At 38.0% G+C, this 13348-nt stretch overlaps 1 protein-coding gene across 1 annotated transcript; it reads right to left on the bottom strand.

Moving 5' to 3' along the window:
* Positions 1-3496: 3496 nt before the first annotated feature.
* LOC111142643 (mitochondrial ribosomal protein L44) lies at positions 3497-12948 on the bottom strand. The gene is made up of 4 exons (XM_022495960.1): positions 12734-12948; positions 10723-11191; positions 6583-6761; positions 3497-3783 (listed from the first exon to the last, which is right to left on the bottom strand). The coding sequence occupies exons 1-4, from the start codon at positions 12910-12912 to the stop codon at positions 3612-3614; spliced, it is 999 nt and encodes a 332-aa protein (XP_022351668.1). The 5' UTR covers positions 12913-12948; the 3' UTR covers positions 3497-3611.
* Between the last annotated feature and the right edge of the window lie 400 nt (positions 12949-13348).

The following is a 13348-nucleotide window of genomic DNA, read 5'->3' as shown; positions in this document are numbered from 1 at the left end:
CAGACGTTGCTTACAGGCTGCCAGCTGGGCCTCCTCAGTGGGCGCCCCTCAGCCGGGGAGATCTGGTCCCCCACATGGGAAGAAATGTCCACATCTGGCTAAAAGTTTCAAGATGCCCTTGAGTCTGCAGTGCATCTTCTCCATCACCAAAAAAAGAAAAAAAAGAAGAAAAGAATAGCAAGAAGGGGCCAATAACGTCTTTAAAAGTTTAATCTATGGCAACCCTACAACTTTCCCTCTTTTCAGAAAATATGAAAGAGCTCAAACATCCATACCTTGGCATCATAGGTGAATTGTTCACATATCAGACTCAACATCTTACGGGATAAGGTGAGCTAGTTTCTGCAACCACGTTCATAGGCTGTCAGAGCTCTAACAGGCCTCAGGAAGTCACTTTTCACTGTAATCCTTTGCCCTAAATGTCTGTCCTTCCTGTATAGGGAGAAAAGAGCTCCCCACAATGAGCACATTGCATACCCAACTATGAAGTAGGATTACCACACCACCTAGTGGCCAAATATTAAAACAGGTTCACACACACGAAAACAGTCCCTATTTGTTCCATTCTTACTTGGAAGGTAGTTTCTAGTAATAATTCACTTTCTCATGACAACAAAAACACTTTTAGAATACAGTTTCCTGTTTTATATATGCATATCATAAAAAGCAGTATGGACTAAAAAGAATAAGGTTTATGTAATGGAGTCTATAGACATCTATCACGCATTTTTTGTTCAATGTTCTACTTTGGGCTTAGGGAAAGCGAGTGGGAAATGGTGGGAAAGGATGTCAATTTCAGAGTAAAGATTAAAGAGTTAAACGTCTTTCGGTGGTGCCAGGCCAAGCTCAAGTATTAGTGCTACTGTATTTCTTCAACTTCCTTATGGTCATAATGACTGTCTTCTCAACATGAACCAGACGTTAGTCAAAAGGCAGTCCTCCACCCGGTCACTCAATGCTCTTGGTCACACACCCCTTTGACAACATCCTTACACCTATGTTCCTCTTGCCCACACATCAAACTCACACAGTATTTATTGGTTCTTATAATGCAAATTAAGTTTTCCTAGAGGTTGGCTCCAAGTTTCAAGCAATTTCATATGGAACTGAGAAAATATGTGTTTTATTTTCTACATTCCAGCCAATCTTAGCTTGGTGGGTACTTTTTTAAAAGTACAACTTAAATTCAGAGAAGACTTTACTTAGAAATGTGTTGAAACCACATTCTCTCCATAAGGGATTTGGATCTCTCTACTCACAAAAAGTAGCTTTTATGAACCAGAGCTAGATCTGTCCTACATGTAAATCTAGAATCATTCAAGGTTCAGGAGCTTAAAAAACAAAGTATGAGGATAGTTCCCCTCCAACCTTGTAGGATAAGGTCCTGCAAAATGCCTTGAACAGGGGAAACCTGGGATCACATTACCAGCACTACTTGTCAGGGAAATGAAGGACTACTAAGTTTGCAAATGAATTCTCTCAAGAGCTTTGGAAAAAAATGTTCATCTAAAATAAGAGTAACACTCCAGCTAAACCTGACATTTTGCATATACTGGATGTGTAAGTGGCTGGAGGACATTTACTGTCTTTTGCTTCTCAGAAACTTTCTATCATCCCTTCTCTGGCATCCATGAAATCAAATCATGTTTCCTTGTGGATGACACACACAAGTGTGGTGTTTTTTACTACTGGGTTTGGCCCTCTATCCCTGCGTCAAGTGTTAGGAGTTAAAGTTAACTCTCAAAACTTAACTCTCAAAAATCGGGGTGCCTGGGTGGCTCAGAGGGTTGGGCCTCTGCCTTCCGCTCAGGTCATGATCTCAGGTCATGATCTCGGGGTCCTGGCATTGAGCCCCGCATCAAGCTCTCTGCTCAGCGGGGAGCCCGCCCCCGCCCCCCGCTACCTGCCTCTCTGCCTACTTGTGATCTCTCTCTGTCAAATAAATAAAATCTTACAAAAAAAAAAAAAAAAAAGGTGAAATCATTTAACCTACCAATTTGGCCAGTTAGGTAGTTCTCAAACTTCCCCCGCTAAACACAGCCTCTGCTTCACTTGGGATACTGAAAGCCCCCTTACATATGACAAAACTCCCACTTCCCTGACCATTTTCAGGAAAGAGGTTCCAATGGTCCTCTTCATTTTCCCTTATAAAGATTTTATGTCAAGCCTTTCACATCCTTGCATCTGAGAAAGCAAGATGGGTCACCAGCGGGTCTTTGGGAGCTGTGAAAACTCAGCCAGGGGTCTTGTTTTTGCCACCCCTGTTCAAATGAGCATGGTCTGATCCAGAAATACAGCCTCAGTGAGTACCACCAGCATCTCCATCAGTAAAAGGAAATTGGATTAAATGAACTTTTCTGAATGGGTCATCCAGGATATTTACCTTAATGCTAGCTCTTCAAACATAAAAATATTTCAATTAAAAAAAAAAAAAGATTTTACAGCACAAGTGCCCTCAGTTCTAACATTTCTATTCCCAACTCCCAAGTCCCATTTTTCTTATTAACCCCTGGGAGTGACTACTGACAAACTGAAACTAAAAATTATCACTATTGCCAAAAAGCTAAAAAGAAACAAAGAAACAAACAAAAAAAATTTGCAGCTGGAGAAATACTACATCCAACACAAAGGACTGAAGAACTAGAAGGGCATACTCTTAAGATTTGTTCTCTAGAAACTTAATGTGTTACAATAAAATACTTAGAACAGTGTTTGGGGGGTGCCTGGGTGGCTCAGTGGGTTAAGCCTCTGCCTTCTGCTCAGGTCATGATCTCAGGGGCGTAGGATTGAGCCCCGCATCGGGCTCTCTGCTCAGTGGGGAGCCTGCTTCCCTGTCTCTCTCTCTGCCTGCCTCTCTGCCTACTTGTGATTTCTCTCTCTCAAATAAATAAATTAATTAAAAAAAAAAAAGAACAGTGTTTGGTACACAGTGGCTATGATTATGATTATGGAATACTAAATTGATACCTTGTTTTTCCAATAACATTGATAAATACATACTTTTTCAGTTAGCTGCTTTTGACTTCCTTTTCTTTTAAAAACATAAACTTCATCTTTTATTTGTTTTATAGAAATTGAGTAACTATGAATTGGTGTACAGAATTTTAAACCTAGACAGACTCTAGGGATCATATAAATAACTGTCTAATTGTGATAAGCTGCACTTTAACATTTATAAGGGTTGAGAGTTATTACTATTTTAGCTAAAATCCCATTATGGAAACAGTTCACCAACGTGGGTATATCAAATTAAACTATAATAAAATCTTTAGAGAAAGAGTGCCTTTTTTGTTGGTATTAAAGGTCACGTAAAACATATATTCAAATTATGGTGATACCTCAAAGCTAGCCAGGAATAAAATAGAGCTAACTACACGTTAAATAAAATAATAAAATCAAGGACTTTAGAAAAAACTTACTGTAAATACATCCAAGACTTCTGACCCCCCCCCAAAAAAAATCAATGACCTGATAAATATTTAATTTTAGGAACTCATTATGAGAAATAAGACCTTTTTATTTACAATTTGAAAAATATCCAGCTTCGAACATCTTCAACATTTATCTCATTCTCTGGCTCACAAATCTCAGGCTGCCACAATTTTGACAGGTTAGCTGGCAGTGACAGTCTTTTCTGCTCTTAAATTCTCTTTGGGCTTGGAATAGTCCCAGGGCCGTCTGTTCTCAGTGAACCTGTAGAGTTTCCTAAGTGCCACTCGAGCCGCTTCTTCTTCTGCAACCAGCACTGTTTCCCCAGGTCCTTCTGCAATCAACTTTTTATCACTAGGAAAAAAAACAAGAGTAGTCTGAAATTACCTGTGATCATAAGATAGTCCACAAATCAGTTATGGCTTCTAAATCCTACTTTGGCAATAATATCTACCAGAAATAACACAAGAGCTTTGGATATTAACTAGTTTTGTTGCAAATTTATTATATGCAGTAGTTAGAAAAGAAATATTTACATTTCCATAGAAATACAAACAACTCACGAGATGGAGCCAATATTTTTCAAATCAAAAAACCAAGGCCCGGGGCACCTGGGTGGCTCAGTGGGTTAAGCCTCTGCCTTCGGCTCAGGTCATGATCCAGGGTCCTGGGATCGAGCCCCGCATCGGGCTCTCTGCTCAGCGGTGAGCCTGCTTCCCTCTCTCTCTGCCTGCCTCTCTGCCTACTTGTGATCTCTCTCTCTCTCTCTCTCTGTCAAATGAATAAAAATTAAAAAAAAAAAAAAAAAAAAAAAAAAACCAAGGCCCATCTAAGTATGGGTTTGTTCTGCTGCTGTTGTTGTTGTTGAAGGAATTTAAAGAATATATACGAATCTTGCTATAAGAAATTTGAAACTATTAAAAATGTTCATGGAAAATATAACTACATTATTTTTAATTCATCCTGAATCTGTGATATGAGGAAGTTTTATGGAAAAAAATTGTTGCCTTTCTGGTTTCTCATCTAAACTTTAAAACAAATAAGAAATCAGTTCTGTCCTTTAAATTAAGAGCTTTAGATCTTTAAAACTTGCTACGGTTTAAAACATTATTTTACATATTATAATCCACTCTAATTTATTCCCAAAAGATACTGAGGTCACACAACGAACACTTAAGGGTATCAGTATTCTAGTTAAGCCAAATTAAACAAAAATGGGTATTCCCGCTAAAATGATATTTCTATTACAAAAAACTGGCAAATTCTTCTCCAAAAATGTAGAACTGTTCCCACAGGGAGGAAAGGATGTGCACTGAACAAATGTGGTATGGATGTGCTACTTCTCAATAACATTTAACTACCTCCTAGAAATTTCCTGACCCCAAACTTTACTAACTAAAAGAAGCCTCTCTGAAAATCTCATGAGCAGCAATTCCACTTAATAGCTCAGATTCAATATAAGTTGACTTGAAAGCTAAGGAAGAATAGAACCAAATTAAAGAAAAATGAGCAAAACTATGTAGGAAAAAGAAAAACAATACAGAAGGAATTTGTAAAGAAACATTTGCTATGGTAGTAATTTGAAATGAAACAAAGATTAATCATAGAAGTTAAACTTTACAGTAATAATTCTCCATATACATATTTGTAATAGTATGGAATGAGAAAATCATCTGAGTGAACTTCAAGCTTTTACAAAATGCTTATTATGTTTCTGGTCCAATGATGGTCTTAGTGTATCACTGATCATTTTTTTAAAATACAATTATGTAAAATCTAGGGAAAAACTAAATAATTTTACTACCCAGGGACAACCACTGGTAGTAATAGGGCAAACTGCTTTGTTTAAAAATAAGAGGCCATTCTTCAAAATTTCTGTATGTCACTAAAAGTCTCTTAAAAAAATCACCTGTCCTAGTTGTACTATATTCTGTCATGTGCATTTATTATTCCTCTCTTACTGGATTCCAAAGTTATTTCTAATTTTCTAATTGAAAAAAATAATATTAGTTCAACAACTGTATACTGACTACCATGTCCTAGGAACTGTTCTAGGTATGGAGTATGAAGAGTAAACAACAAATGCATATCTTTGTTTACAAATTTTTGATGCAACCTGGAGAGACACACCCAAAATGAGAATACCAAATCAAAGGATATGAAGAATTTAAAACCTCTTGGCGTCTGGTCAAAATTACTGACAGAAATACTGTACCACTCTTTTCTTCTACTAGGAATATATGAACTGCTGATAAAAGATATGCTTAAGACTTACCAAGTTAATAAGCAAGAGTCCCTCATTATTTTGCTTTGCATTTCAATTAAAACTAAAGTTGAAACTTTTTACAACATTGTCCATTTTCTCCTTTGTGATGTCTCCCAGAGCCTTTAACCTATAAAATCCTACATCATATAAAGATCAGAAAAATACTGACCTAAATTTTAATCTAGGTTTCTTAAATATTCAATCAGTGTGAGGCAAGCCAACTGTTTACTAACAAAACTAAATGTTTTCTCTCTCTCAATGTGGACTGATTTATATATTTTGATGGACAACTAGGCCCTTCTTTTTCTAGTCCTAGGCTCAGCTGAAGCTATTACAAGTGTGGATTAAGGGTAAATCTCTAACACTTATGAATCAGAACTTTTATTTTTCTACAGAAATATTTAATTAACATGAAATTCTTATTCACTGAAATGAATGGAATTCTATAATGTACAGTTGGTTAACAAAAGCTACTATTAGCAAACCACAGATTATTTACCTTCCCCTAAGACTGACCAGCAGGAAAGTAATCAATAGATAATCGTGAGAATGAGAGTGGGGCGCCTCGGTGGCTCAGTGGGTTGAAGCCTCTGCCTTCGGCTCAGGTCATGATCTCAGGGTCCTGATCTCAGGGTCCTGGGATCGAGCCCCACATCGTGCTCTCTGCTCAGTGGGGAACCTGCTTCCCCCTCTGTCTCTGCCTGCCTCTCTGCCTATTTGTGATCTCTCTGTCAAATAAAGAAATAAAATCTTAAAAAAAAAAAAAATCATGGGAATGAGATTTTTTAAATCTGTTAATGCAATTAGAGTTGGTTTTAAGAACTGTGAAAAGTCAGTTGTAAGGCTTCCTATCAATGTTATGAAGTCAAGATTAAAATTTTACTAACCAGTATAAGCCAACAAAAAACACTGGCAAAGCTGTGGTACTTCCAGACTGCCTGGTAAGTCTAGATTCAGGAGCTGAAATATTCCTTTTCTTCAGTTCTTCTACCAGTAGCCCCATGGGATTTATTATCTTCCAAATCTCAAAAAGTTCTTTTCCAGTCATCTGAGTAATTAAGAAGTCCTGCATATAAAAATACAATTTATACATTTATAGTATAAAGAAAATAAGGAATGTAATCAAAGCACACTTTTAACAGAATTTAAAACTTAATGGGAATTGAAAGAGACAAAATGTATTACTCCTTTTCATATCCATATAGTTCTTCATGTAAGTTTTCTTACAAAAATCATAGTTGCTGCTGACAACATGATATTCTGGCAAGAGTACTCAAAGATTCCACAAAAAAGTTGCTAGAACTGATATATGAGTTGTCAAGTCTCAAGATAAAAAATCAACATCCTGAAATCTGTTGCACTTTTATACACCAATAATGAAGCAGCAGAAAGAGAAATCAAAGAATAGGTCTCATTTACAATTTCACCAAAACCCATAAGATACCTAGAAATAAACTTTTTTTTTTTAAAGATTTTATTTATTTGTCGGAGAGAGAGAAAGAAGAGAGCAAGTACATGTACAAGCAGTGGGAGCAGCACCAATGTGGGACTGGATCCTAGGACACTGGGATCTGACCTGAGCCAAAGGCAGATGCATAACCAACTGAACCACCCAGGCATCCCCTATCTAGGAATAAATTTAACCAAAGAGGTAAAAGATCTGTACTTTGAAAACTACAGAACACTTATGAAAGAAACTGAAGATGACAGAAAGAAACAGAAAAACATTCTATGTTCATGGACTGGAAGATCAAACACTGTTAAGATGTCTATACTACCTAAAGCAATCTACACATTCAATGTAATCCCTATCAAAATACCACCAGCATTTGTCAGTTAGAACAAACAGTCCTAAAATTTATATGGAGCCACAAAAGACCCCAGATAGCCAAAGCAGTTTTGAAAAAGAAAATCAAATCTGAAAGCATCACAATTCTGGACTTGAAGTTTTATTACAAGGCTGTAGTGATCAAGGCAGTATGGTACTGGGGCACCTAGGTGGTGTGGTCAGTTAAGCATCCAACTCTTGATTTCAGCTCAGGTCAAGATCTCAGGGTTGTAAGATCAAGCTCAGCTCAGCTCAGCTCAGCTCAGATTATCTCTCTTTCCCTCTTGCCCCTCCTCACCCCCAAAATAAAATTAAAATAAAATAAATAAAAATTTAAAAAATAATAATGAAATAAATACATAAATAAATTTTTAAAAAGAGTATGATACTGGCACAAAAACATACATAGATCCATGGAACAGAATGGAAAACTCAGAAATGGACCCAAAAGATATGGTCAGTCAACTAATCTTCAACAAAGCAGGAAAAAATATCCACTGGAAAAAAGACAATCAATTTGGGAAAACTGGACAGCAACATGCAAAAGAATGAAGCTGGGCCACTTTCTTACACCATACACAAAAGTAAATTCAAAATGGATGAAAGCCTAATTGTGAAACAGGAAACCATCAAAATCTTAGAAGAGAACACAGGTAGCAACCTCTCTGACATAGGTTATAGCAACTTCTTACTAGACACATCTCCAGAGGCAAGGGAAACAAAAGCAAAAATGAACTGCTAGGACTTCATCAAGACAAAAAGCTTCTGCACAACAAAGGAAACAGTCAACAAAACTAAAAGGCAACCTTCAGAATGGGAAAGACATTTGCAAATGATGTATCTGATAAAGGGTTGGTATCCAGAACCTATAAAGAACTTATCAAACTCGGCACACAAAAAACAAATAATCCATTTAAGAAATGGGCAGAACACATTAACAGGCATTTTTCCAAAGACATATAGACACGTGAACATATGCTTAACATTGAGAAAGACACATCAAAACTCAAAGATACCACCTCACATCAGTCAGAATGGTTAAAATTAAAAACACAGGAAACTACAGAAGTTGGCGAGGATTCGGAAAAGGGGAACACTCTTACACTGCTGGTGGGAATGCAAACTGGTGCAGCCACTCTGGAGAACAGTACGGAGGCTCCTCAAAACAGAACTACCCTATGATTTAGCAATTATACTACTAGGTGTTTACCCAAACCATACAAAAATACTGATTCAAAAGGACACATGCATCCCAAAGTTTATAGCAGCATTATCAACAGTAGCCAAATTATGGAAAGAGTTCAAATGTCCATCAACTGATGAATGGATAAAGTGGTGTACACACACACAACATTACTTAGCCATAAAAAAGAATGAAATCTTGCCATTTGCAATGGCATGAGTAGAGCTAGAGAGTATTATGTTAAACGAAGTAAGTGAGCTAGAAAAAGACAAATACAAAATGATTTCACTTCATACGTGGAATTTAAGAAAGGAAACAGACAAACCCGGAGGGGGAAAAGAGAGGCAAACCATAAAAGAGACTCAACTACAGAGAACCAACAGGGCTGCTGGAAAGGAGGTAGGCAAGGGACTAGGTTAAATGGATGATGGGTATTAACAAATACACTTGTGATGAGCACTATGTGTTATATGTAAGTGATAAATCACTAAATTCTACTCTTTTTTTCTTAAGATTTTATTTATTTATTTGACAAATAGGCAGAGAGGCAGGCAGAGGGAGAGGAGGAAGCAGGCTCCCTGCCGAGCAGAGAGCCTGATGTGGGGCTCGATCCCGGGACCCTAGGATCATGACCTGAGCCGAAGGCAGAGGCTTTAACCCACTGAGCCACCCAGGAGCCCCTACTAAATTCTACTCTTGAAACTAATATTACACTATACATTAACTAAATGGAATTTAAATAAAAACTTGAAAAAAAACATCACCAAAGTTCATAAAGGTAAAATCTTATCTCACAACTTAGAAATATATTTTTATCAATAAGAAAAATATTTTTAAAACACACGAATTAATGAATAAATAGTGGTAACTTCTGGCAGAAACTCCTATAATAGTACTTCACTGTCTAAATTCATGATTTAAAAAAAAAAATCATCTAAATAATTTCACAATAACTTTCTTTTAAAACCATTAAAGACTTGATAATATTTTCAATTTGTAAGACTAAAAAAATAGAAAAGTTATGAACATTCAAAGTAGAATTCATTTGCCAATAAAAAAAATTACCAGTGATGACAGAAAATATGGGAACATGAATTGTCCCAATACACTGCAATTAGTTCATGTTAACAAACACAGTATATAATAAAGGATGGGTGAATGGGGACATGAGGGGAGAAATTTTAAAAAAGAAAAATACCTTAGTTCACAAAATAGTTAATTTCGTTACAACACTTGCCTGAGCACTAGAACTCTATTTCAGCTTCGTCAATAAATAATATTTATCACTGACACTAACAGAACATTGAATGTTAATTACACTGGAATTTAAAAAAAAATTTAAATTTATAGGTCCTCAATAGGGGACTTTGAATTTTCTAATGTATAGATATAGAGTTGTCTTATGAGACACATACGGTTAGTTACACTATGTATGGATCACTGGATTACTTCCAATATAGAATAACCAACTGCAGGGTAAAGGAAAAACAATGTGAACACCTAAGATATTAGTAGGAATATAAAAAGAAATCCAGATTTTTTTGGTGATCACCTATGCCTCCTATTTTTCCGCACAGGAAAATGGTCTTATTAGTTTATTATTAGAACTTTCAGTGGGAGCACAAGTTGAATTATTCTAACCCCATCTCCCTACAACAGTTTCTAAAATGCACATATGGGGGGTGCCTGGGGGGTGCAGCCGGTTAAGCCTCTGACTCTTGGTTTTAGCTCGAGGTAACCTCAGAATCATGAGATGGAGCTTCGTACCAGGCTCCATGCTCAGCAGAGTCTACTTAGGACTCTCTCCCTCTGTCCACCCCCTAGCATGCACACATGTGCACACTCTCTTTCTCAAATAAACATTAAAAAAAAAAAAAAAAGCTTTAGGTCTTTCTCAGAATTTGGTAGGGAGAAAAATTCACAGATCACCTTCTACAATCATATAACAAAGAAATGAATTACAACCTACTGTCCACCTCAAGCAGGTCCCAGCATGTGCACTTAAGCATTACCTACCCTGATGAAAAGAGCAGTTCTCTCAGGGCCACTGCTCTGTAGCAGGGCTCCAATCACTGCAAAGAAAGTCTTCTGTAAAACAGGTGCGGGAACTGGAAATTCTGCACTCAGTGTTAACTGCTCCACAGCCAAGTTTCTGGCCACGTGACATACCACTTCCTCACCAGTGAGAAAGTCAACAAGACTTTTAATGCCTTCAGTGGGCAAGTCTGGATATGCATCCTCAAGAAACTGTGTGAGGCAAGTTTTTGAAAAAGATGTCCCTTGTTCAGCGAGTTCTTCATTGTCTTTAAGATTCAGAAGAACAGCTTCTTTCTCTATTCCAAGGTTTTGGCGCTTGGCCTCCTCACTTTTAATATAGCAGGTATTAACAAATGCAGTTTTGAGAAGATCTAAGGAAAAGGTTTCTTGTAACCGGTGTCCGAATGCTTGTATTTCAGCATGGTAATCCCAGTTGGGCTTCTCTGAACTAAAAATGTAAAACAGAAGACAGTAAGAGATGGTAAAGAGAGCAATAAGATGCTACAATAACGCGAAAACTTTAACTGAGATGCAACTTTATTGATTACGTAAAGGAAATAAAGAAAAGACTGAGTTTCATTTTAACATCACATTTTGATTTTCTGAAAGTTAAAATTTAAGTCAGATGATTACTCATGGTTCTTTGCTATATTTATTGCTGGATTCATTTTGCCTTTGAGCCAACTGCCAAATTAAAGTTCTTCAACATCAGAAATTAAGTCATTACCCTATCTTTTTGAGTCTTTATTTCTGCTATAACCATGGAATTGTGCTTTATATGTAGGTAGGAAATAGGAGTTATAATTTCACAGGCTCAAACTCTAAACAACAAGTACACTATATTTCTCATATTTTATTAAGTTTTAAAAACCCCCACTTAAGTTAGCATCTAAATAATCTAATAGCATTACAAGTAAATTAAAAGTTCGTAAGCATTCCGAAGAATGCTAAAAGGTCTTTCTAAAAAGAGACAGTAAAATCCAAATAAAACTTTTAAGTAAAAGTGGATAAGAAAATATAAAGATCTTGGTTATAAGTCATAAAATGTGCATTAACCTATACAATCCTTAGTTTCTTCCAACTGTAAAAGCCAAAAGTGACTAAGCTCACAATAATCAAAGAAGCGTGAGTTAAGAGATACTATTTTCTGCCTATTAGGAAAATAACAATATTGTTTTGAAAGAGTATAGGAATACGAACACATATATTCCTACTGACAGATGTATAAGTTGGTTCAACTTTGGTGGGGGGGGGAGCAATATTAAAGAAGTTATCAAAATTTCACACTAAATTTCCCAAGGAGTAAGAACTTCAAAACTAATCACTGTTCCATCGGTTGTAATAGCAATAACATGGAACTCAAATACCTACAAATGGAGTCATATTTTACATCGCCACGACTACATGTCAAAGTCACATTTTTAGAGAGCAAGATTCAAGACCTCAGGTATAGCAGATGTCACTTGGAGCTAAGAAGCTGTCTCTTCATGCCACACTACTGGACTTGTCAGGCTAATGCCAGACACTACTGGAACAACACTAAGAAGAAACAAGTTTAACTGGGGCAAGAAAGCTAAAGCTCAACTGTTTTCCTTTTATTCTGGCAAACAGACTTGTAGTTGCACATACTTAATTTTGCTCTTGCAATGCTGTGCAACGGTTTCTCGCCTCTCTTACTCAGGAACTCTCAGCCATTACCAGAGAAACTACACCCCCAAGTCTACATAAAGGTTAGTTAGCCTCAGCAGGCGTCATTTCTCACAACTCAGTTGACAGGCTCTAAGGGTTCCAAAGCATCGGGGACAGCCCCGCGCTCCACCCCGAGGCAGAAATTCATTCCCTGGGCCTCAGCCCACGCGTCCACGTTCCACCGGTGTCCCTACGGCAAACGTCCTAGGCTAAAACCAGGCGCGCTTTAACGAGGAACAACCCTCCCGGCAGCCGCCTGGTCCTCGACGCCCACCCCGACCCCTTCCGAGGAGCCTCCTACCGGCGCACGGGCGGCGGCGGGCACCGGAGCAGGCGCCATCGCTCTAACTCCTTCTGGAAGCGGAAGGCGGCACGGAATCCCTTTTTCATGCCCCGAACTGGTGGGACGAGAGTGGGAGTGGCCGGTGACAGGAGGCAGCGAGGCCCCCGCAAAAGCAGTCTCCCCAAGCCGGATGCCATTTCTCGGGAAAAGCAATGGAGGGCGGAAGGAAGAAAGTCGGACCAGTGTCTCGGTAACACAGTCCCCCCGGAATTGGGGAAGCTGAGCGAGATCCGGGCGGGGCTAGTACCCGGGGCCGGGCGGCTGCCGTTGAGTTTTACTGCGCATGTGCGAGCTCTGGTTCCTGCCAACCCAGAGATTACTTTCAGGTGAGCGGGGAGTGAGGGGCGTTTGGATCCGGAAATGTGTGGGAGTTACTTCACCCTCAGTTGCTTTCTTGTTCTTTCCTTTCTCATTAGCGCAAAAACCTGTTTCACTCTCAGTCTAAAGAAAACACGTGAAAGTCTTAATAAAAGAGAACATTTCCTGTCCATGTATATGTATTTAGTCTTAAGAGTTACAGACCATCAACCCAGCCACTATTTAGGAGCGAATATTTACCCAACATGTCTCCAG

The sequence above is a fragment of the Enhydra lutris genome, unplaced genomic scaffold, assembly GCF_002288905.1.
Source record: "Enhydra lutris kenyoni isolate GAN:26980312 unplaced genomic scaffold, ASM228890v2 scaffoldscaffold1, whole genome shotgun sequence".
Classification (NCBI taxonomy): Eukaryota; Metazoa; Chordata; class Mammalia; order Carnivora; family Mustelidae; genus Enhydra; species Enhydra lutris.
Note: the sequence above shows the minus strand (reverse complement) of the source record. Positions and strands in the feature narration are given on the sequence as shown.